This window comes from Xenia sp. Carnegie-2017, unplaced genomic scaffold (genome assembly GCF_021976095.1).
Source record: "Xenia sp. Carnegie-2017 unplaced genomic scaffold, XeniaSp_v1 HiC_scaffold_24, whole genome shotgun sequence".
Classification (NCBI taxonomy): domain Eukaryota; kingdom Metazoa; phylum Cnidaria; class Anthozoa; order Malacalcyonacea; family Xeniidae; genus Xenia; species Xenia sp. Carnegie-2017.
The window spans coordinates 12,774,602-12,801,050 of record NW_025813487.1 but is presented as its reverse complement, the minus strand read 5'-3'; the positions used below and the strand labels follow the sequence as shown (position 1 = coordinate 12,801,050).

The following is a 26,449-nucleotide window of genomic DNA, read 5'->3' as shown; positions in this document are numbered from 1 at the left end:
AATTACGAATAAGTACCTGAAATAAAAAAAATATACATATTTTCCATGGGAAGCGTATTGCAAAAAAAGACACCAAAAAGATCAATGGTTCAAAACAACGATAGCATTTGAGTTTAAAATTCATTTTTTAAATTTAAAAAAAGATCATGAACAAAGTTAGTCAACTGACTATCCTAATAGCCAAAATTAATATGGCTAAGTAGTGAGGACAACCAGGAATTGCTATATATTGCTCCCACGATCCAGGTTGCAGAATAAGAAAAAATAAAATATCCCTAGCAGCAGGTATTTTCGTTATTCGTCTTTTCTGAGAGTCAAGATTAACCATGCACAATTATAAGCCTTTAAGTTTAAATATTTATGAATCAAAGAGTCATAAAATTTGACTGCTTTTTGTGTTATTTCCATTAAGTAAATAAATGTGCTGAACCTAGTGTTTAAAGGCTCAAAATAAATGATCTAAGAACTTACGTACTATAACTTACTCATATTTAACCGTAGGAATTTCTAAAGAAAATGTCAAAGTTTTTTCCGACGAGTTGACCGTTGCTTTCGGAGGCACTAAAAATACAAAACCTATTTTAAAGTGCACAACCTCCCTCCATTAATTAGTAACAGTTAAACAAGGCAAGAGAAGATTTCTAAATGAAAACGTACGTCCGTTTGTTATGGCCATTTGCTTTTCACTGTAATTTCCAAAACCAATTTTTGTACTTGCCAAAACCCACACATAGTACGTCGTCGCTGGTTTCAACTCATTTATGATAAAGCTTTGGTATTCGGTAGTAAAGGTTTCTGAACATTTGAAGCTCTCACTAGGTGGTATACAAACAGTGTAATTGACAATTCTCCCGTTTCTCTTGCTTTTATCAGGTGGCTCCCACGTGACTGATAACGATGAACTGCTGATGACAGAGATTGTTATATTTAGAGGAGGCCCTTCAGGAACTAAATAAAAAGACAGTCAACGTGTCGCATCATGTTGTATAGTCGTATTCAACAAAAAACATTGAATCAAACGTTTATTTTGACAACTGAAGTAAGTTCATTTCAGTTTTACGGTAAATAAAGTACTGTGAAAGTGTAAGGTCGTATCTGATATTTTGGTTCTTATCATGGTTTTCTCACCATTCCATGTTTTAAGAACAATTTTAAATTGTAAGTCAAAAATTGTCTATATGTGCAAATAGTTACACATACGTCCGACAAGTGAAATATACATTGTTTTACTGCGTCGTTTTGTTTTGTAAATGAAAACATTCTGACAGAGTAAAACAAGTTTGAATGTAAGAGGGAAAAGAACCGAAACTCGAAAGAAGCACAGAAGGCGTTTTACTGGATACACCGTGTCATCGCAATGAAATAGAAGAAACGTCTGCGTGCTGCCATGGAAACTTCGAATAAGGTGAGGAAGGTAGATATGATAAAACTTATAAAAGACCTGAATAGCAATAATTATTCCCAGATCATGATCAAATACTGAAGAACAAGAGTTGAAAGATGACAAGAGAAAAAAAGTAACTCCAAACACATGGACTGGTTACGATATGTATTGCGAGCGAAGTGTCTGGTCATTGAAGCACTGAGCAGATATGGTGTATACAGGTAAAAATTTTCAACCTGATCCCTACAAGAAGAATATTTGTTATAGAGACACTGTTATCGAGAGTATTTTACTTCCCGTCGAGCATTTTTGAAGAAGAAGAAAGAAAATGTCAGAAAATAATCCTTGCAATTAAGAGCTAACAGCCATCTTTGAAAATTGGAATGGCATTGATAGCCATAAAAACATATGATGGTTAGAAGGAGGATTTGTCGTTTGGTAGCTCGCTGCTCGTGGTGGTAATAATAAATACAAAGACACGTTGGAGTAATTACCTTTATCAATACGTTGAAACTGTTTCTTAATTGCAAAATTGCTGAATACGAAATGTGCAAAACTTTGAAGAGCTCTAAAATGCAACAATTCTACTAAATTAACATATAATTTTAAAACCTCAAACTTCTGCACAGTACTGTAGAAAAAAAGAACTGAATAATTGTAGAAAAAAGGTTCGCAATCACGTGGAACATTAACGTGGCTTGCTTGCACGAAAATTTTCATACTTTTTATAACTTATGAATTATAAGAAATGGAATGGGGCAGTTTGCTCCGTCGAGTTAGTCATGGCCAGAATCCACAAATAATAATCGGGGAAAATATTCCACGTTCACTTACACAATGAAATTTTAACGAGTAAAAACGTCTTTATATTTAAGATTTAAGTAGCATACAATTTCCTTCTCTCCTAGCTATGTTTGAAATGATGCACACATATAAAAACGAAGAACACAATAGGATGAAATAAAATCTTACCATCTTCTTTTGTCTTAAAAGAAACATTCGCTGCAACTCCAAAACCTTCTGAATTTCCAGCAGTTACAACTACTGTGTACATTGTGTTAGGAATAAGATTGCTCAGCATGTAAGGCTTAGCAACGTTAGATGGCTCAGTTTTGTTTAAAATGACCTTCCTTTGCTTCTTCAATATGAGCCTAAACTTTGTCAAAGGATTTACAACATCTGCGACGGGAGTCACTGTAATGCTTTGGGGATCCATCCACGATATTTTAACGTATCATGACGCGCTGTAAGTGATATTGAGACCTGTTGGGCTGCTCGGAAGCAATTCTACAACAAGAGAGAAAGATCTATTTTGATATAAAGGATGTATAACAAAAGAAGATGTTTAAAATTAGCCTATTGTAAAATTTAAGTGCCTAAGGACTGTGCAAATCATACTGGTGCATATTTGTGCATGTTTTGCTGCCAGAATGTACCCATAGTATTGGCAATGTACGTGATAGGCATTGAAATTATTACAATTCGTTAATTTTTTTGATACACCCTTTTATATTTGCTTTTCAAGCGCACTAATTAAATGTAAATAAAGCGTAAACAATGATTTTACTATGTAACGTTCTGCTGTAATAAAAATTATCATTCTCAAGATTTTAACAAACTTTTCCATTATTTACGTCTGTACTAATCTTAAGAGAAAGGTAGTATCTTAAGAGAGAGTTAACATGGTCTAAACTAACGTTCTGGTTTCACCTCTGCTTTTGTAAGCAATTATGTAACTTTCAATTTTTGCAATAAACACATATTCATAAATCGCTAATAAGTACATGGGAGGATGGAGGAAGTTTGAAAAAAAATTCTAATTTGCCGGCACTTTGGTTTAATCAAAAGCAAAGAAATTGGGGAAAAAATACTTTGCAAGAGTCCAAAACGGCTTGAAAGCTCCAAAACGTTACGAATCTAATACTTGCAGATGAAAACTTTACAATATAGAAGAAAATTAAATATGAAAGGATAATTCTTTGTTGTATTTATTGGTGGATGATCAAAAGAATTTAGCTTACACTACTAGCTTTGCAATATAACATTGTTCTCAATCAGTGGCGTCACCAGGTTGTTTAGACTAGGAGGGAAAATGTAATTGTCAAATGTGTGAGACCTTAATGGGGGCTCAGAGGCGTGCTCCCTTAAAGAAATGTTTGACTTTATGTTGTCTAAAACCCTATTTCTCACAGGAAAGATTTATAACAATCTAAAAGCCACATGTTTGTAAAATGGAAACATTTTGTTAGATGTGTTAGCAAGTGTATTCAAGTCCATCTTACAAATAACAATGCTAGACGATTGCTGTTTACTATACTTTGCTATGTACCCGTTAACAGGAAGCAAATCTTTTTATTGCTGTTCGAAATCTATTTCATTTCATCCTTCAATTACAAAATTGGTCATTAAATTAACTGGGGGGAGACAAGCTCCTCCAGTTCCTTTCCCAGGCCTCGCCAATGTTTTCAATTTTAATAAAGTTCTTACCTCCACCGCAAAGTTCTACCCTTATGCAGGGTCGATTGTTGTAGGTCACTGGAATAAGTCGTAAAGCTCTCGTCCTTGTACCTCCTTTGATGTTTGATATAGCAGCGTCTTTGTAAGCGTTTTTGTTTCCTTTGAAAACCTGAAAAATCGTTAAATCCTACAATTCAGCAGTCGCACTAGCATGTGAAAAATTTTATCATAAAATTGCAAAATTCAGTTTCAAAAATACTCTAACTCCACTTTACTTTTTGTGAATTCTGATTAGATACTGACTGCCAGTTTATTAAATCAGAAGTGGTGTTAATGTGATATTTTGTCACCCAACTTAAGGTTGTTGTGTCTCCAAAAATTGCAACGGAGTTAATAGCATAAAGTTTTTCAAAGCTTATTTGAAGATAGTGATTTCCATCAGCAGTAGGAGCACACCACGATCTGCCACTGGATATTCTCGCATTGGCGGCATTGTGCAAATTTATTGCCTTTGAAGCGGAAAACAATGAGTCAGGGAATTTTTTTGTGTCGTTTAACAACGGCCTGGCACAGATATGACCTATGAAAAAACATTCACATAGAGATAAGCCATGATGATAGAGGTACGTCAGGATGAAAGAGGTAAGTAATGATGATAGAGGTAAGTCATGATGATATAGGTAAGTAATGATGATAGATGTAAGTAATGATGATAGAGGCAAGTCATGATGATAGAGGCAAGTCATGATATAGGTAAGTCATGATGATAGATGTAATGATGATGATAGGTAAGATGATAAGTCATGATGATATAGGTAAATGATGATAGATGTGTAATGATGATAGAGGTAAGTCATGATGATAGAGGTAAGTCATGATGATATAGGTAAATGATGATAATGATAGAGGTAAATGATAAATGATGATAGATGATGATAGATCATGATGATAAGGTAAGCATGATGATAGATAATGATGATAGAGGTAAGTCATGATGATATAGGATGATAGATAATGATGATAGAGGTAAGTCATGATGATAGAGGTAAGTCATGATGATATAGGTAAATGATAGATATGATGATAGAGGTAAGTCATGATGATAGAGGTAAGTAATGATGATAGATGATGATAGAGGCAAGTCATGATGATATAGGTAAGTCATGATGATAGATGTAAGTAATGATGATAGAGGTAAGTCATGATGATAGATGTAAAGATGATGATAGAGATGTAAGTAATGATGATAGAGGTAAGTAATGATGATAGATGATGATAGATATGATGATAGATGTAAATCATGATGATAAAGTAAGTCTATACTTACATTTTAATAATGAATGATGGGAACATTTCTCTTTCGTTGTGATAACGCATTGAGAAAGATTTTTTCCTTGGTTGTTACAAGATAACTCTCCATATAAAAAAATTTGATCGCCTTTGCTTGATGTCCATATTTTGATAGAGTCAGCTGCAGGGTAACCAAATTGCATGCAAATATCGTCTTTTACTTTATCTAAGGAACCTTCTTTACAGATTGTAAAGTTACCATCATACTTCGTGATAACATTTACAACTCCTTGGTTTGGGAATATTGAATTTGACAGGTATGCCGTTTCAACTAAAAAAATTAGAGAACAAACACTTTTATAAACTAAATGTAGATATGATCTTCGCACTTTGTTGGACAATTTAAGCAATTGTCTCATGAACCTAAAAAATTCGACAAAAAAAAAATTCAACAAAGTGCGAAGATCATATCTACATTTAATTTCAAACACCGCACTGCATGAAACATTCTTTCATATGACATTCCTTTCACGAGAAAAACACCAGCCCAACAAAATTGACCTGCTCACAACTGTGTGACTTCATAGCTCAGTTGGTCAGAGCACTGCACCGGCACCGCAGAGGTCATGGGTTCGAATCCCGTTGAGTCACCTGAATTTTTCAGGTTCATGAGACAATTGCTTAAATTGTCCAACAAAGTGCGAAGATCATATCTACATTTAATTTCAAACACCGCACTGCATGAAACATACTTTTATAAACGTTGTCTTTTCAATGTTTTTGAGAAGGGAGAAACAGCATTATCTGTAACGACAATCTTTTTCAATTTTGCAAACAAATGAAAATTTGCTCTGAGTCGAAAGTTCAACGCTTTTATCTTAAATTGTATTTATAATATATTAATCCTAACACGATTTAATATGCACATGAAAAACATGTGACTTGGACGAGATTTGAACTCGCACCTTCGGGATACTAGTCCGCCGCTCTACCTGTTGAGCTACCAAGCCCACAGGGATCGGAGACGAGTCAATACGCAGTTTAAAGAGATTTGACTCGTCCCCACACCCTGTGGGCTTGGTAGCTCAACAGGTAGAGCGGCGGACTAGTATCCCGAAGGTGCGAGTTCAAATCTCGTCCAAGTCACATGTTTTTCATGTGCATATTAAACCGTGTTAGGATTAATATATTATATATATATTCTCTGATGCTGCCTTTGGAATTAAATTGTATTTGAGAAAGCTGTTTCTGAAATACATGATTTATTCTAACATAATTTAGCTAGAAATTACTGTATAATTAAATTAATTAAAGTATTTATCAACATCAAATTTTTAACAAATTGTAAAAATGAAAATTGATGTAAGTAAACTTACGGTAACAAATTTCAACAAACGATGTGGTGCTGCATTGATATTCAAAATAAAGATACTTATTCAAACCAGGACAAATGTTTAAAGGAAAGAGATTGTCATTAACAATGACAATACACTCTCGTTTGCCATCACAGTGTCTCTTCAGATGACACGTGACATCGACACTACAACTGTAATCATAACTTGACCCACAAACATTACTTCCAGTCAATCCGCGGTATGATGCACTTTTGATGGTCATGTATTGACTTTTGGGACAACTGACATCCGTCATCTTTTGTCGAAAACACGCTATTGAACCTGCAAGGAAAAGAAATTTTATTTTAAATAACTGTGGGACATTATTTCTAAAAGGTGTTGATTAAAGAAAGAAAACAACAAAAGTTCGAGAAATTCAATCTACAAAGATAAGTAACACTTGCGTTTGTAAAATTTTTGTTTTTTTAAAGTTTATCACTGTAAGCATATTGATACTGACGCGCAGAAAATGAGAAAATAACGGACGTTTGTGCGAAAGCCATTACCTCCCTAAATTCCCACAGCGATTTCAAGTAAAAATACAAAACACCGAAATCGGAATTGCATTAGAAAGACTATAGAAGATCGGATTCTTCTATTGTATTAATTAAATCACAAGAAACAACAAGTCTATAGAGCATTGCCACCTGACATCATAGCCGACATGTTGGTGTACCAATAAAATTATTTTTATTTAATGAAGTTCCTTCTTTTGAATACCAATATGACTGTTTCTTGTGTGCTGAGCTGATTTCTCATGTTTTCCTAGCTGACTTACCATGTTTTGAATAACTTGTGATCATTTAAAATATTTTGATGAGTTTTCAATTTTGGTGGACCGAAATATGAATTAACAACAAAATAACCCTTACCGAAATGAAATTGCTTTTTTGGTGCAGACTTACAATTAGCCATTTTCAAATAAGGATCAACTCCTTTTTTGTCTTGTAGTTCTTTAGAAGTACGAGGTCTTAAACATCGAAATTGATTTCCAGCTCTGTCGTACCGTATTTGTAGACCTCCCCAAGAGGTTTGTTTTACAGCATTGTTGTTGACACAAGCAACGTCATTAATGTTGCACGTATCAGTGTGGATATACAACATATCAAGTGGATAACCATTTACCCATTTATACACTCCTTGAAGACAACCTGGTACGTTCAACTTCAATATGGCGCTGTTATCTAAGAATTTAAACTGAGATGCAGGACGAAGACAGTTGTGGGAAAGTTCCAAAAATCGAAGAGTTCTTGCTCCTAGTGTTGACTGTATTTTTCCTGTATCATAAATACATTTTCCAGTTTCGACATGTTTCAAGAAAAATCCAGTCGTATCTAGAAAGAAAAAACAAGGCTTTAATTTGTTGCGTGTCATTTCATCTGTCCATGCATGATTACGCATAATGTATTTACCGTAGCACATATCATCCAATGACGTCATGGTGTCGTTACATTGATATTCAAAGTAAAGATACTTGTTCAGGCCAACACAAATATTGGAAGGGAAGAGATTATCATCGACACTTATATTACACACCCGTTGACCATCACAGCGTCTTTTTAAATGGCATGTAACATCGAAGCTACAACTGTAATTGTAACTTGAACCACAAACATTTCCTTCATTCAATCCACGATATTCTGCCTTTTTTATGACCATGTATTGATTGTTAGGACAGCTAGCGTTTGTTATTTTTTCACCAAAGCACGTCACTGAGCCTATACAATACAAAAGTTGTAGATTTTAAAGGTTATAGAACCTTTCATGCCTGCAATACTAACCCAAACGCGACATTTTACAACATTTATACAAACATAGAAGTGCCCTTGTACGCAAATCCAAATCAAAAGATAGAAATGAAAATGAGACAATATGTCACTTAAGACAATACTTTATGCAGTACAATATATGAAAAATGTGAGATTAACTTTTGAAAATAGAGACTTCTTAAAGCGAAGTGAATTACTTCTGACAATATTCCAGAATAACGGTCAATAAATAAATATCTTACGCATGTAAATTAAAGTGCTATATGCACTTGGATGTATATAAGACAGAAATTACCAAACATTTTTGTACGTGCCAGGATTCGTTGATTAATTATGACATTCCATAAATATGAAGATAGACGTTTTATTTTGTCTAATGACATGTACAAACAAGTAACAACAAATAGACATCAGGTATATCCTATACATAGTGTGGGCACCAAGGAGGGAAACAAGGGGTGAGTCGTCTCCGCAACATCTCTGTGGGAGACGTTGGCGTCAATCTTGTGTTAATAGGGGGGACCATATTCATATATTTTGCTATGCCTGGGTAATTTCTCTTCAAAACAATTTCACTTTCAAAAGAAATCAACCTGGCATAACAGAATATATGAATACCAATTATCGCAGAATTGACGCCAACGCCCACAATGAATTCTTTGTGCACATAACTTGAAAAATTTCAGTAGCATTACACAGTACGTACAATATGCAAGTGACATTTTTGAGTCACCCTTCCAAAAAATTTCTGGAGCTTCCGATCCTAGATGGACGGAGGACAGGTAGCGGATCTAGGGTAGGTCAGAATGCATCACTAAAATATATTTCCATTTTAAAATACTTTAATCACATCCTTTTGCGAGAATTTTGGTCTTAAATATTCTTTAGAAGTTTTTAACTAACAGCATTTTAAAAAACGTGTTTTGTGTATAAAATGAGCTTAAGTAAAATGTAAGTAAAAATGCAAAAAAAATCATAGACTTTATAAACGTGAAAGACATGTTCAGCATGTTTTATGCATTACACATGGCTTTAAGTTCCAAAAAATAATAGAAATACGTCGTTATTAAAGCTCTCTCGCAAATTAAAGTTTGTTTTCATTCCACAAAAGGGACCTAGTAATTGGGTGATAACAATATGGGCACCTGATTACTTTTGCTTTATTATACATATCTATGCTCACAATGAATTCTTCATGTACATACCATTGAGTTCTATAATAACTGGAGCGGCTATCTTAAGCGCGGCCTTAGATATCTGATGATGCCAAAAAAATGGCGGATTTCGTCCTTTGCCGCTGAGATTTACCGAAATTGACCGCTTTTCCGAAAATATCACAATTTGCCACTCCCTCCTGAGGAAAGAGTGAGGAAAATGTATGTGTGTATTTGGGATTCGGCAAGCAATTTTTTGATGAAAATCACGATAAAAACCTACAATTCGTAACAGCGAGTCAACCTAGCTTTCGAGTTATCGGCTCCTACGAGGATGTATTTATAACTATCGATGAAAGAGCTATATGTCGGCTACACATCTATGAATGCAGATATGCGTCGTTTTCTTACCAGCGTCAAATTTGTTTGATCGATTAAACTCTTTAGTCTATACAAAAAAGTATATCATAGCTCATCTTCACAGTGGTTCACGGGAGAGAATTTAGCTTATTTGTTATCATTGCTATTTTGCTTCTTTTCGTGGAAAGGCAATGGCTTTTTTCGCCACAATTGTAGGATTTTTATATGTTTCTTTAAAAAAGTAAATATTAAATCTCTGGATATTTACGGATTTTCTGTAATTGAGTTTCATATTAAATTTCAAAAAGACTCAAGTCTGCATAGGTTTGGTAATATTGTATAGATATTACTTTAAGTAACCTTTTTGTGATGTTCTGAAGTGCAACTGCATCAAATACTTGTAAAGTTGTAGCACATTTTGATTTTGTTATATTGATATATAAATTGGGCAAAATGCAAATAATCATCAAAACACTTATGCTTCCAATGGTGTTTATAATTTATTTTAGTTTTAATACTTCTACCCTTCTTTTCACTTTTTTGTTTTTCCTATATTTTCAATATAAGTGCACAATTTGAATGATTAACACAGTTTTCACTTCAATAATAAATTTCATAAGCAGTTGGTAGTGCATTTTGTTCTCTGAGTATCCACATTTGGTGTTTTCTTCATACATGAATGATGAAATGCATATGGATATGTCATAGCAAGGCAATAAAAGGCAAGGCTTAAAAGCTTTCTAGAAATTATAAAGTTATTGGATTATATTACCTCTATATCATCAATCTCATGAAAAGAAATAAGAAGCAATTTTTGTAGAAAAGCTTTGAAAAGTGAAAAACATTTATTTAAAAAAGCAGCAATGATGCATATGATAAATCTCCATTCTGTACTCTAATAGGTAAATAAGCTCAAACTGTTTCTTAAAGAAATATAAGAAATATATAAGAAATATACAGTACAGTAATTTTAAAGGTTTCATCACTGAATCTTTAATGCTTCAGTATAGTGCATTAGATATTAGTAACATTTAAACAACACTCAACTAAAATATTTTGATAAAGATATGACATGATTTAAACATTAAGTTATATAAAACCCAATGGCTTATACAGTTTGATGCTTCACATCTGCATTGAGTCATCATCAATCTCAGTACAAATGTTTACATAGACACAAACTTTATGGCCTTTCCATTTTATATATTGTGAATTGACATTTAATTAAGCATCAAAACACACACAACCTTCTTGCCATCTTTTTTTGGTTCATGAACTTTAACTTCAAAGCATTCAAGGCATCATTAGTGAATCCATTGTCTCCATCCATAGAATTTGACCATGATCAAATTAAATAACTCTGGATAAGAAAGACAATAAATCAATTATCTTTACAGCATTATCATTTTTTTAAGACTCTGCCTGGTCAATAACATCTTCCAGTCATCTTTACTCCTTGGTCTTCCCTGCATGTTGTCAGCAAATAGAACATAACAAGCTCTGCTCCAAATCATGGGTACTGTTGGGGCTGATTCTTTTGATACTTTTCACAGAGCAAAATGTGCAGGGTCTTTTGCTTTAGGGAAACTATTTTGCAAATAGATAGGTAAATTTACGATTTCATGCATTAACAAATGACAGAAAAGTATGCAGAATTTTATAGACAAAAACAGGAAAACATCAGTATGTTTGGCGTTCAAGTCAATCTTAAAAAATACGATCTTTAATATGTATTTTATGGCTTTTCAAGTGCATGTATAATTGCTTTTCAATCGTTGATGGACTAACAAAACAAACAACTACCTCACCTGTGAGAAGCGATATGTTCCTTTTTGTGGAAACTACGACATGCAACAATTGAACGATTGAAGTGTTGGCATTATAAAAGAAATGCCAAAAAAGAATCGTCACAGAATATGGAACTAACGATATCCATATTCTGTGATATCGTGTTTGTTTTTGAAAAATTTTTATAATTTACTATAGACACCAGGGGGAGGTCGAGAATATTATTTTTCTGCAAAGCGATCATTTCAGCGGAAATACGTCCGTTGGCCGCCATTTTTTTGGCATCCTCGCCCCAGTAAAGTTAGCCGCTCCAGTTATTATAGAACTCAATGGTACATACTTAAAAAATATCAATAGCATTACACAGTACGCAAATCACGTAAGTGACATGTTTTACTTCACCCCCCGGAAAAAAATTTAACAAAAACTTCAAAATTGAGCTGCTAGAATCATCGCAAACATGAGTAATGTTGTTGATCACGAAATTGCTTTGAGAGCTTTAGAGTGGGAGTCTCTTGATATTCAAAGGCAAAAAAGTAAAACAAAGCTCATGTTCAAATTGCTTAACAACATGGGTCCAAAATCACTTACTAGTTTATTTAGTTTCAAAAGCGAATCAACAGATTATCAACTTCGTGGTTTTAAAAAAACACTATGCTTACCTCAGCAACGAACCAATAGCATGAAAAAAAGCCTCAAGTCTGGAACTTATTGCTAAATGAACTTAAAGAAATTAGTTCTCTAGCGACCTTCCAAAGAAAAATCGCTTCCCACTTTCTTAAAACAAATATGTACTCAACTAATTGTAAAAGCTTTCTAACCTAGCTATACTTCATTTAATGTACATTTTAGTGTCTTGTGTATCGTAAATTGTAAGTAGTTCACTTTTCTATTGTAATTTTCATTTTTGCACACGCCCCATGTGGAAATCAACTTGTATGTTGACAATGGTAGGCGTGTTAAAATAAAATTATCCATCTATTATAATAAATGTATGACGAATTAAACATGTTCGACTGTTCCGGGAGTGTATTCAATTAGTTTTGCAATTGCAAAAAAGATTTCCATGAGAAGATGAATTAAATATAGGTCAAAGTGCCGTACGGATTTGACCAAAGTTAAATACGAAATACTATAATCACAATGATGCACTATAAATTAAATTGACACAGAAGAAACTAACATGAACTGCTCTTGCATGTACCTTGTCGTTTTAGGTTCAGGTTGATGACAACATAACAAGTGTAATTTTTTCCACCGTATAAAATATACTTGTAAGGGATTTTGTGTTGTCTGATTCCAAAGCTAGCAGAAGGTTTAAAATATGACTTTTCTATTCTTTCATTTATGTACTCATGTGAACATGTGAAGTTTTCTGGTTCTTTCCAATTTACGGAATCATTATAATTAAAATATCGTCGTTCTATGGTGGTAACGTTTATAACAATCGGGCTACATTCACATGTCCCTAAATAAAATTAAGTTGTCTTTAACTTTTTGTCCAAGAAAATATTCTACATTAAAGCAAAATATAAAATATTACTACATATCATGATAAATTAAATGAATATCATTTATTTTAGATATAATGGATTAGGGATATTAGACTATATTACAGTAATAATAATTCTCACTCTGAGTCTGTACAGTAATGTTCTAAATTATAATTGATTGTTGGATGTACATATGTCATCACAGAAGACTTTAAATTTATATTTAGATCGACAATGACTACGTCACAATTACATCTGTGACGCAAGCAGTTCACGATCAAAACGTATTTTTGAGCAATATATGAGCATTATCTAAAAAATTCATTTCAGTAAAATTGTGTAGCGAGAAAAACTGTTCAGAAATTGATTGAGTTAGTCTCATATGGCTGTATGTTGGCTCTCTCAATGGTAGTGTAAGAATGATTAGACTAATAATTATAAATCCACAATAGAAAAGAAAAACATGTCGATCATACTTCAGTAAAATATATATATCGAAGGCGAAGACATCTTGTTTATTCCGTCCAAAGATTTGTGAGTATATATTTCGAACGATCATTAAATGGCGCCCAACGTGGGGCCGGATAGCAAATATGGAGCACATATGGATCAAATCCTACAAATATCTGCATGTTCAGAAAATCGTACTGGGCAATTGAGATATGTTTTCAATCAAATAAGTGTTCAAGTGCGAGGACTTGATTCGCTCGGGGTATCTGCAAACCGGTGCGGCAGTCTGCTAATACCAATTATTATGTCCAAACTACCGAGTGAAATAAGATTGCAGGTAATACGCAAAGCTACTGGTGATGTTTGGCAAATTGACGAGTTGCTCAAAACCATAAAGTTTGAAGTTGAGGCACGTGAAATGAGCGAGTCATTGCGTTCGATTGAAAAATCCCAGAACAAAGATAAGCCCAACAAGCCATCGACAGCTGGAACATTTGTAGTGACAAAAAATGATAAAACGGTGCCTGTAGCTTCAAGGTTAAATGCGTATACTGTCAAGGATCACATTATTCAGCATCTTGTGAAGAGGTAAAGGGAAGGGAAGCCCGAGTTAAAATTCTAAGGGACTCCAACCGTTGCTTTATTTGTCTGAAAAAGGGACACCAAGCAAGCAAGTGTATCGTCACAAGAAAATGTGGACATTGTTCCGGGAGGCATCACCAATCTATTTGTAGCAATCCTGCTACCAATAGTCAGGGTGTCCAAAATGAGAAAGCAACTGATAACACCAATCCACAGAAAGTATCAGAAGGTGTAAACTCTCCAACCACCACAGCTGTCACACGAACTGTCAAGGGAAGTGTTCTTTTGCAGACGGCCAGAGCTCTCGTATCAAATGGATCAAAATCGGTTCCAGCACGAATTCTCTTTGACACTGGAAGCCAAAGGTCTTACATTCGAAGGTTACTTTAAGGCCGGTTAAGGTTAAATTAAATTGGTAAGGAGACACTTCAATTAAATACCTTTGGCCAAAGAAAGAGTAAACGAGAAATCTGCGAAGTGTTCAAGGTGAGCATTGCAAACAAGAGTGGAGGTGAGTCAATAGAGATTAAAGCAATCGCATTTCCTACAATATGTGCACCACTTCCTACAAGGATAAGAATAGACGAAGATCCACATCTCCATGGTTTAGAACTTGCAGACTTTGATTCTTCCGATAACAATGGTAGCTGTGATTCAATCGATATCTTGATAGGAGCTGATCATTATTGGGACGTAGTCACAGGTGATGTCGTACGAGGAAAAGATAGTCCAACAGCAATGAGCAGCAAATTGGGATGGCTTTTGTCTGGATGGTCATCACAAAAATCAGACGGACATACTCTGAACAGCCTCATTTTAGCAGCTGACTACCTTGATAATTCTACTGTCGTAACCGATAGGGATGAGTTAACAATATCAATGAAGCGTTTTGGGGAAACTGAGAGCGTTGGCATTGACTTCTTTGAATCAGAGAACTCCCCCGAGGAACAAGATTTTTTGCGAAATATTCGATTCACTGGAACACGCTACGAAGTTGGTCTGCCGTGGGAAAATGATCATGTGCAAATTCATGACGATTACGAACTCTGTCATAATAGATTGAGATCATTGCATCGAAAACTGCTAAAGGATCCACAAAATCTTGAAGAATATAATAATGGTATTACTGAACAATTGGCAGCAGGAATAGTCGAAAGGGTTCCGGTATCTGATAACGATCGTGGTAAAATTCACTATCTTCCCCATCATTGTGTTATTCGAAAGGATAAGGTTACTACGAAGCTACGCGTTGTATATGATGGATCTGCTACGATGAACTTGCGTAACTATTCACTAAACGATTGCTTACTGACCGGGCCGAACCTCATTCCACAAATCTTTGATTTGCTCGTCAAATTTCGAAAAAACAAGATTCGGCTAGTTGCTGACATTGAGAAAGCATTCTTAATGATTGGAATTGACAAAGAAGATAGACATGCTTCGTTTTTTTGAGGCTAAGGGATGCTAGGGATCCTCATTCAGAAGTATTAAAGCTAAGGTTTTGTCGATTGGTTTTTGGTCTACGACCTTCGCCAGCAATTCTTGGAGCTACTATCAACCATCATTTGAAGACACACGAGAAACAGGAGCCAGAAACTGTTGAACACTTGAAAAATTCTCTGTATGTCGATGATTTTGTGTCCGGTGCTGAAATCGATGAAACCGCTTTGCAAATATACAAGGTAACAAAGCAGTTGATGGCCAAGGGTGGATTCAACTTGCAAAAATGGAACTCGAATTCCAGTAACGTAGTGAAGTCTGTCGAAGTGTTAGAACTGGTGGCAGCGACTGTATTAGCGAAGTTAGTAGATTCTTTGTTAAAGGCACTCAAGTGGAGTCTGGAAGTTTTTATTGGGTTGACTCGATGACAGCACTTCACTGGATACGAAACGATCGAGCATGGAAACCATTCGGGCAGCATCGAGTGAACAAGACTCGAAGTATTTCATTGACGGAATCTTGGAACTTTTATCCTGGATCACTTAATCCTGCAGATTTACCCTCACGAGGTATTTCTGGGCAACTACTTTCGAATTCTTCCTTATGGTTCAATGGACCCAAATTCTTGGCAAGGGCGAAGAAGAGTGGCCAAAACGTCCAGTTGGCGACCTCTCACAAAGTGACGAAGTTCTGAGGGAAATTGTGGAAGAGAATCCGAATGTCGTGAGATCACTAGTTTCGAATGAAATCGAACAACGAGCCATGCCAGATCTTAACAAAGCATTCTACATTACTCGTTATAGCTCTATGAAGAAACTTCTTCGAATAACTGCTTATGTAATGAGATTCATCAACATGTTAAAGATGATGCCACGGTGCGAGCAAACAACAAACTCACAACCTCAGAAGAACTAAGCTCAGACGAAATAAGGAAGGCGCAGCTGCTATGGATAAGGTCTATTCAACAACTATCCTTTGAAAAACAAATATTATTCCTTCTGTCAAAGAATGCGAATTCTTCAATACCTATTTACGTTAAGCAATTTGGGCAATTTCTCGACGGTGATCACGTGATGCGGTGCCATGGGAGACTGAAGAATTCATCGCTGAATCTGGAGAGCAAAATCCTGCATTTCTTCCAAAGGAATCAAGATTTGTGGAGTTATTAATATGCGATGCTCACCACAATGTGAAGCACAGCGGGATTCGTGATACACTAACAACCATTAGAGAGCATTTTGGATAATCCGTGGTCGAGAAGCAGTAAAGAAAATCGTCAGGATATGTGTCGTTTGTCGTAAAGCCGAAGATCTTCCTTATGGGGAACGCTTCCTCCAGATCTTCCTGTTAGCAGAGTGTCGGATGATCCCCCTTTCACAAACGTAAGTTTGGACTTTGCAGGACCGTTGTTCGTACGAGAGAGTTGCGAAAGGAATAATTTGTCGGATAATCCAACAAAGGTGTATATTGTATTGTTTACGTGTACCTCTACTAGAGCCATTCATCTGGAGCTCACTACTTCCTTAATCGTTCCAGCCTTTCTCCGCACGTTCCGCAGATACACTAGTCGACGAGCACTGCCAGCTCTTCTTATATCCGATAATGCTAAGACTTTTCGAGCTGCATGCTTAGAAATTCGCAAGTTATGTCGTTCTGAGGAAGTGTTATGCTATCTTGCAAACCATCAGATTACATGGCAATTTATCGTCGAAAAGGTCCTTTGGTGGGGAGGCTTCTGGGAACGTTTGATTCGAAGCGAGAAACGTACGTTGCGAAAGGTAGTTGGTAGAACCAATCTAACCTACGACGAGTTCCATACTATTGTGGTTGAGGGCGTAATAAATGCACGACCCCTAACCTACGTGTACGACGATGAAGAAGCTGTATCTCTTCCGCTAAGCCCGTCGCACTTGTGTATGGAAGACGAATGACGACCATGCCAAACAGTGAGCACTTTGAAATTCAGAGCATCTATCAATCTTTGACGAGAAAGGCGAAACATCACAAAAATTTGCTGCAACGTTTTACTCTTCAATGGAGAAACGAGTGTCTTTTAGCCTTACGAGAGCAATACACTTCAAAATCAAGAGGTAATCAAAATCCCGAAATAGCCGTTGCAGATATCGTCATTATTCGCAACGATCAAACAAAACGTATCTTTTGGAAGGTGGCGAAAGTTGAACAACTGTTACAAGGTGACGATGGAATTACACGAGCTGCACAAGTCAGAGTCCTTCGTGGAGATTCTAGTCATTCACACTTGTTGCGACGTTCTATCAGGCAACTTATTCCAATGGAGGTTCATCAGGAAGAAGACAGTAACGAAAGAGTAGAGAGCGATAAGTACGGCGAAGAAGAACAAGTGCTTCGTCCAACTGATCGACCACAACGCAGCGCGGGAATAACAGGACAGTTGCGAAGATTGCAGAATACAAACAAGTTCTAAATAACTGTACATTCTTAGCTAAAAATAGTTTTGTTTTTTTTGTTTTTGACAACATTTTATTATGTTAACCCTGGGAGTGTAAGAAAGATTACAGTAATAGTTATAAATGCACAATAGAAAAAAAACATGTCAATCATACTTCAGTAAAATATACATATCGAAGGCGAAGACATCTTGTTTATTCCGTAGAAAAATTTGTGAGTATATATTTCGAACGATCATTAAAGGTAGCGACTGTAGCATTTATATATATGCGTGGTTTTAATTTTTTTAAAATAATAAAACTTGGTTTTCTTTCAATTTATGCTCTATTCTTCTTACTCGGTTCAGTCTAAATTTCAACTTGTGTTTTAAGAGATTTATTGAAAGATGAAAAAATGCTTTTTGTGGATAGCGCTAAGGAAGCGAAGAAAGCGAGATCAAATTAAAGTCAAAGCAAATCATTTATTTTAGATAAATAGATTAAAAACCCAGGACGATCTTAAAATTCTTTATCTGAATATAAAAATAACATTTGTGCACGCAGAACTTCCCATTAGCTATTTCATTTCAATTTCCCGTTGTGTCATGATACATGTAAAAAACCTATGAAATAATAAAGTACTTTACAATTTCTTGTAACGCAGCCTCTATAGCTGTATAGCTATACCCATGTTGTCTCTATAGTTATACCCGTATTGGATTTTCATTCGAATTTTTAATTCATCGAATTAAACACATTAGCAGCTATAAAACAGTTAAATTGCGCAGGTTACAAATTCAAAAATTAACAGTTGAAAAATTAACTCAATAAATTAAAAATTTTAAAAGATAATGACCAAAAAAATAATGTTGAAAAGGGTGTTAGATGAGGAAGAGCTCATGAAATAAATGAACATCGATATTAAGAGCATTTAAGTAGTTTTGGGTTTCAACGTTATCTTCAGATTGCTTAAATTCTTTTATAAAAATATACAGGTATATTACAGAAAATCGTGGAAATACTTTGCAACTTTTTACATTTTTAAAGCTTGGCGTTACTCCTTTGTTTGCAGTTAATGGTAGAGAACTTGATGACAATGAATACTCCATAAGAATTGAAAATCTCAAACGGATTTATTTTTAATGTTTCGCAGGTGCTGCTGAAGGACAAAATTATTTACAGAACACTGGAATAGGGTTTGTTTTTGATGTAGTTGAGAGATTTGAGCGAAAAATATGATAATATATGAATCAAAATATGAATGTAATAACCTGTCCCAAATCCTACATCAAGCATGGAGGTATTGTAGTAAATGAAAAAATCTCTCCATTTACTATAAGAATCAAATCGTTGTTGGCGGAAGTTGTGCGGTGTTTGTATTAACACTTATCTGCCAAACTCAGTGTAAGAAATAATATGCAGTATTAAATATTAACATAGCATCGAAGACAAAGAAACCTTTCGTTTTACTATGAACTACATCACATCTTACTTTTGTTCTTTTATTAATTGAAAAACTGACACAATAAGGCGGCTGCAGAAATACACCTTAAACAAACAGAGAAAAATTAAGATACATACAAGTCAGACGAACAAAAGAGTTGTGGCTTTCGCAAGGTTTTACTTCAACTGCTGGCCAAGGCTGTCGGCTTCCTCAATGTGCAGTGCCATATTGAGTATATACAAACACTCAACCATCTTCCCCAGTTATTCAACATTTTACAGAATTTGTTTTGCGTCAATTCCTATCCTTTAGGAATCAACAATAATAATTTAAATGTGTTAGGAAATTTGGATGCCGTGGATTGGTTGACGAAGCAATGTTATAGAAGATAAAGTTTTTGATATTTTAAAGAAATTCCTTTGTTTATACGAAGCAACGAAGCACAAATAACGCATCTAAAGTGGGCAAACACGGCAAAACAGGTTAATGACTTTAAGTGCTCAATGACGAAAAATTATGTTGTTCCCATATAAAGCGTATTTTAAGTTTTTGACTATCAAATTTACCACCTAAATTTGATTTACGCTGCAGCACGACTCTCTCTACCATCATAAAAAATAAATCGTTTGAAATTGTGTCGTCCAGATAATAAAACTCACTTTACAAGTGTTCTTTCTTCGACTAACATTCGTACATGGTTTTTGTTTTGTTTTTTTTTTGAGTTTTGCTGTTTGCTTCATGAAGTTTGTTTACGTTTATTTGAAAATATACATACTACTATTCAAATTATGAAAAAGTTAAGAACAGGGTAAAATGTTTCTGAACCAATCAAAGTGCGCTGTTTTACCGGAAGTTAAGCTTGCGATATTTCAATGTATTTTGTTGCATCTGAACGAATTGACAAAGTTTGAAAAACGGGTTGCTGAATTGGAGATCTCATTGATGAAAGATTGTATGTAGTTCACATACGTAGACTAACAATTTCAATCTTTATGTACAACATTTTGGAAAATCGTGTGATTGAAAAGAGTCATATTCTTGCTAACATGCAGAAAAATTGTTGCTTATACTTTTGCTATAAACGAGATTACTTACCTCTGATCCAGAGACGCAAATATGCACAGAAACACACACAGAAATATGCACAGAAATACATAAACCATTTGGACAGATTAACGTGATCAGCAAGATTAGAGATATCAAATATAAACACCACTGAAATAAAAAATAAATTCCATCATAATAACATAGATCGAATTAAGAATACGTCAGTTTCAATTAAAATTGACTATCAAAGTATAAGGATTAAAGTTTGTTGCACAGTTCCCACCCTCCCCTCCTACGTACATGAAGAAAGGAGAGCTCCAATATCCGTGCGATTATGTGAGACGTTAAATGAACGCGCACTCCATATACATGACCTGCACACAACAATGACAGCTCATATGACTTCAGCAGTTCTTTTTAAACCTTCCACTTCAGTTAAAATTTCTGCCAAACCGTGATTATTTTTCGGGTGGGCGCCATAATTTTATGTGACGCGTAGTTGATTACGCGTATCATCCAACTTTAATTGATGTCCCTAAAAAAATTATAAGCATATATGTATTATTAATTATTAACATTTATTACTATTTCACTCGTTGTACATTTTATTATCAGGTTTTAATAATCTGTCATGATATAGATTCTTGAGTCCTAAAATAATCCATATAGAGTGATATCACTCGATAGAATGCAAACAAAATACGAATACGAACAAAAATCTACTATTTATGTCAGCCCGTCCACTTCATGCTTTCTACATCAACATTTTTACTCTGCATAAACTAGACAGCAAAAAAATGAATTTTATGATAACGATGTCATTTTTTGTCACGACTGAATCCAATAGACCTGTTTAACAAACCTGTTGCATTCGGTTGTTTACATTGGTCAAATATTTGATATTTTCTAAAGATAAACAGGAAACTTATTACAGCAAGTATTTCTCGAAAATTCAAAGTGTCTTTATCTAGAGCAATGCGAACCCAATAAATAAAACCTAAAAACTAACCATTACGGGAGAAACGAAATAACGTTTTTTAAAGAAATTTGTGTTTTCTTTACGACTTCCAAAAATAAATGGTTAACTATAAAACAGAGCAACGGGTAGACAAATAAAGTCAGCGTGAATGGAGTGGCTTTTGACGGGTTAATTTGGTAGTCGAACATTTCATACGACACTTTAGAACGAATATTCAAATCATGAAAAAGAAGCAAAGCTTGAGTAATGCTCGTTTACATCTTCGAGTGTTTGAAGGTCCGTTTTATCCAACCATGATTCGCTTAATTGTGGTTGCCATAATCCTGGATTTCCCAAACTGTGATGTAAACTGGAATACTTGTATATTGAAGTGTTGGTAAAGACAAAAGTTCCTTGTGAGGTAAAAAGAAATCTGTGTGAATATGTTACAGCATGTATTTCCCCCTTAAGTCATCTCATATCATCTTTAGACGGAAAATACTGACATGTAGTTATCAAATCTCCTTTTATTTAAAAATTTGGATTTTGTTGTGAAATGTCCTTTGAAGTGTTTTATTTTTACACTATCGTTCAGAAGGGAAATTTGAAGCAACGGCCGCCATGGATTGTTTGTTTCGAACTCGGGTTTAATTTTGATTTGCTTTTTGTTTATTACTTTTGTTCTTAGTACTCAATTTAATATATTCAAATATAAAATATTACTGATGTTGTACTATTTAAAATGTTGACAAAATTCGTAGTCAGCCCTCAAATTTGGTCGTGCTATGTAAATTCTTCATCATTAACATTATTCCTTTCTTTAGAAATCTGTTGTTTTACAGTAAGTGAACACAAAAATTTACATAGAACGACCAAACTTGGTGGCTCGCTACGTCACTGCTAAACCTAAGAATTTTATGTTATGTTAAAAATTGTTTTTAAATCCTAACCAGAATTTTTTACTCTCATCAGGTTTCCTAACAACCTGGACAGTCTACATGTTTGCACATGTAAATTGTCTACGTTAGTAGAGTCCTGAGAAGGACTGTTGGTGTTGAATTTAACTTACGTTTCGACAACCTTAGCGGTAGTCATCTTTACAGTCAACGTTGTCAAAACGTAAGTCAACATCAACACCAACAGGATTTTACTGGTGATGGGCGATACCTCTATTATCGATTTGATACGATACCGATTACTTTTTCTTAAAAGTATCGAGGTATCGATTACTAAAGCGATTACTTTCTCCAATTTCAAAAATAAACAACTGAGTGGCTTGATAAAATCTTATAATAGAATTGCTAAAGTGCGGCCTTATATACTTTAACAATACGACGAAATGGTTACATGTTATTATTCTGAAGGCGAGATCTCGAAGTGTATTAATAAGTAAAAGTGAATAAAATATTAAAATAATAAAACAGAAAAAACAAAATGTTTGTGAAAATCAATAATGAAAAGGAAGACAAACTTACATAATAATGAAATTTTAAAAGTAATCGAAGTCCTTTTTCGATACCACGCAGTATCGACTACTTCCGGATTAGGCTCGGTATCGGAGTTATGATCATAGAAGTAATTCATGATGATAAAGATAAGTCATGATGATAGATATAAGTCGTTTTTAAAGATAAAGGTAATATGTTGTTGTTTAAAATCATTTAGTTCTACTGTTTTTTCATCATTATATTTATGTGTCCTAAAATGTCTTAAAATGTTTAAAAGAATGAATAAGATTGCTTACATGTTATGTACGAGTATTGAGAACAACCATTATTTTGAGTGATGGTGCATTGAGATAAATCATTCACTTGAACTTTGCAATTTATATTTCCAGGTTTAAATGATGGATACATCAAAGATGATAGTGGCATCGAGCCTTCCACAGATGTTGCGGTAGTATAACCAAAGTGCTTACAGACAATTGTCTTTTCTTTATGCAAAATTCCATTTTTGCAGATCGTTAAGTTTCTAAACTTGGTAATAACATCTACGATACCTTTGTTCGGAGACAGGCGTACATCATGAACTACACAAATAGAAATTAATTATTTTTAAATAAAATGAAAATTAGTGTATTTCTCAATATGAACACAGTATTCTTAGTCCCTGTTTTTTAATGCAAATTATATAAATTTAATATAATGTACTACAAAACACTAAATCAGAAATGTTTTACAATTTCCTGTCAACTATATTTTAGAGAAATATATTTAATTTGATAAGCATTATTTTGATTTCAATTTCTATATCAATAATGGACACATTACATTGAGTACATGCAGATAAGTTCAACTCTACCTTTGGGTTGTAAACACGAATCATAAAAAATTGTGTCCAAGTGATTATGTGAATCATTAATGAAAGCAAAACAAATACAATTTATTACAGGTGAGTTCTGCGTTTGGCTTTTTATGTTAAAAATTATATCTTTGTATGTGCATGCTGTATTTATGAAAAATTCTGTAGTAAGAATTAATGAATATAAAAATATAAATCCAATTTTAAATGCCATTTTGGCTTACTTAAGATGATACTAATATTTTTAAAATGAAATAGATTAAATAAATCAAAAAGAGTGCAATAAGAGATGTATGTCTATGAACAAAATTTGTATTAACAAACTAACAACGCAAAATTGAGCAGACATTTAAATTTAATTGAAATATTAAGAACATAAGTTTAAATGTCACATGAGCCGAGGCACGTGAATCATAAGCAAAAAAATCTGCCTATATAACACTTACGATTGCAAATTTCTCTGTGTGGCATACTTGTGTCGTTACATTGATATTCAAAGTAAAGATATTTATCCAAACCAGGACAAATATTTGAAGGGAAATGATTATCATCAACAGTTATATTACAATTTCTTTCACCATCACGGTAATTTTTAAGGTCACATGTTACATCGACACTGCAATTGTAATCAAAACTTGAACCACAAATGCTTCCTTTTCTTAATCCACAATATTCCGCAACTTTTATCACCATATATTGATTATAAGAACAACTAACGTCCGATATATTTTTTCCAGCACATGTTACCGAGCCTATTAAAGACACACAAATATACGTAAATTCAAGTCTATACAAGCTTATCTTTTAATTGCTGTTAAATAAAAGTTGAATTTTATAAAAATGAAGTTTCTGGTAGCACTGACCTCACTGGCGCCATATCTATAGCTAAAGCCTTGCAGTGGCTTTTGATCATAGTTTAATTATGTACATGCTAACTAGATAAAATTCTAACTTGCCTAAATTAAATCGTTCATCTTCTTCGTCATTACAATTGGCCAGTTCCACGTAGTATCGATCTCCTGAAGCTGCTATACATTTATTATAGCGTGAATAGAGTAGACCACCCCAAAATGTTTGGGTTATGGCATTGATGGCTCTGCATGGTCTAACAAAGGTTGGATAAATCCGCAATAATTTATGCTTGTCTTCGTCTTTTTCAAGACAGCCAAAAAAGTCTAGATTCAAGATTGAACCAGATTATAGAAATTTAAATCGAGCTCCCGAGTGAAAAAAATTCTCTGTAAACCTCAGAATAGAAGTACGATATAAACCTCTGTCATAAACACATTTCCCTGACTGAATATGTTTGATGAAAAATCCATTCGTATCCAAACAAAGGACATCGATATAAATTAAAAAAATAGGACTTCATTCAAAATAATTCAGCATACTGAATTCTATCAATATACAAAAAAAATTCCATAAAAAAAGTCATCTTGAAATTCAATATTTGAATTACAACAACAGACAAAAAAACGAGTGTTTATTGCTGTCTTTATTTGAAAGACTTCATTGGCCTTATTTTATATCTTACGTTTCATGTTTAAATTCAAATATAGTATTTCAAGATGGCTATTTTGTTCGGAATCTATTTATTTTTATATTTTTCAACATTGGGGGCTAAGCCTGGTTTTTCAACACTCCCAACTCATTCTTTGAAGCTTAAACTGTATAAATTCCCATGTCTTTCGTTTTTGATGAAAAGGAAGTTTATCTGAAATAAGTTTTATGAACAAACCAAACAGTCATTTCACCAACCTATTGAAAGCGAGCAACCGCCGTAGAATTTTTGCTTTGAGCTTATGATTAAACTAAATTCAAATTTGAATTCAGAACTATTCACTCTCGTCAAATGTTGTCAGTAGTCGACGTATAAGTCCAATACGCATTTCACTGCACGCTCGTGTGGCAGTTTGAATTGATCCTAACAAAAAGAATAATAACCAAAAAAACACCATCCAACATTGCACCAATAGTAGCTCCAGCATTTTCACCGTCTATAAGATAAAAATGAATGACGAAGAAGAACATAAAAACATTAAGTATACAAGTGGTGAACAAAAAAAGTAACCCAACTATAAACAATACATGGTTACCTAAAGATATCAATAGATTACTTAATAATACATTACGCATAATACATTACGAATAAATGTAACAAATCATTTCATCATAAAGACATTCTTTAGAAATCCATTGTTCTTACGGTCAGTAAACACAAAAATATTTGCCGCAACTGCGTAAAAACACTTTTTATATTGCCCATTTAATAAATACGACGAGTTTTTTTAAAAGAAGCATTTCACATTAAAAAAACTAATCCTAATCTCAACGTTCACGTTTTTCGTTTTAACACTATATTCAGCCTGTAAATACACTCATAAATTAGTTCCAACCAGTATTTCATTGTAATATTTACAATCTAATGATAATTGTATAACTGCATTACATTACTCTTATATAAAATTATCATGCATATACATAATATTCTTATTATACTGAGGATGCCATCATGAGATGTTGAAACACATTTATTGTAAAAAAACTCGTCGTATTTATTAAATGCGAAAAATATTTGCATAGCGAGAGTAAATTCGACCTGGCTACGCTACTGAATAAACATATACATATGAACTTTGTATGAAAGAGAGGTGTAGTGGTTTATTTGCAACAAATTAGCAAAAGCAGAGATTTACATATGTTTATACAAATTTCTTTTTATCCGAATGA

The 26,449-nt window shown here is 34.1% G+C and overlaps 2 protein-coding genes and 1 non-coding gene across 3 annotated transcripts in view; 1 reads left to right on the top strand and 2 right to left on the bottom strand.

Annotated features, from left to right (window-relative positions):
* Positions 1-8,195, bottom strand: part of LOC124451807 — a 122,414-nt gene extending 114,219 nt beyond the window's left edge. Inside the window, exon 1 of the mRNA XM_047002408.1 lies at positions 7,938-8,195. Coding sequence (XP_046858364.1) covers positions 7,938-8,184 — 247 coding nt within the window. The 5' untranslated portion in view covers positions 8,185-8,195. The remainder of the gene's footprint in view (positions 1-7,937) is intronic.
* Positions 6,206-6,277, top strand: Trnat-agu. Its single transcript has one exon. It is a non-coding gene; the product is annotated as a tRNA-Thr (tRNA).
* Positions 8,196-23,136: 14,941 nt separating the features above from the next.
* Positions 23,137-25,526, bottom strand: LOC124452170. Its single transcript, XM_047002755.1, has 4 exons — positions 25,478-25,526; positions 24,676-24,824; positions 24,166-24,471; positions 23,137-23,447 (listed from the first exon to the last, which is right to left on the bottom strand). Exons 3-4 carry the CDS (start codon positions 24,410-24,412, stop codon positions 23,137-23,139), a joined length of 558 nt encoding a protein of 185 aa, XP_046858711.1. The 5' UTR covers positions 24,413-24,471; positions 24,676-24,824; positions 25,478-25,526.
* Positions 25,527-26,449: the final 923 nt, after the last annotated feature.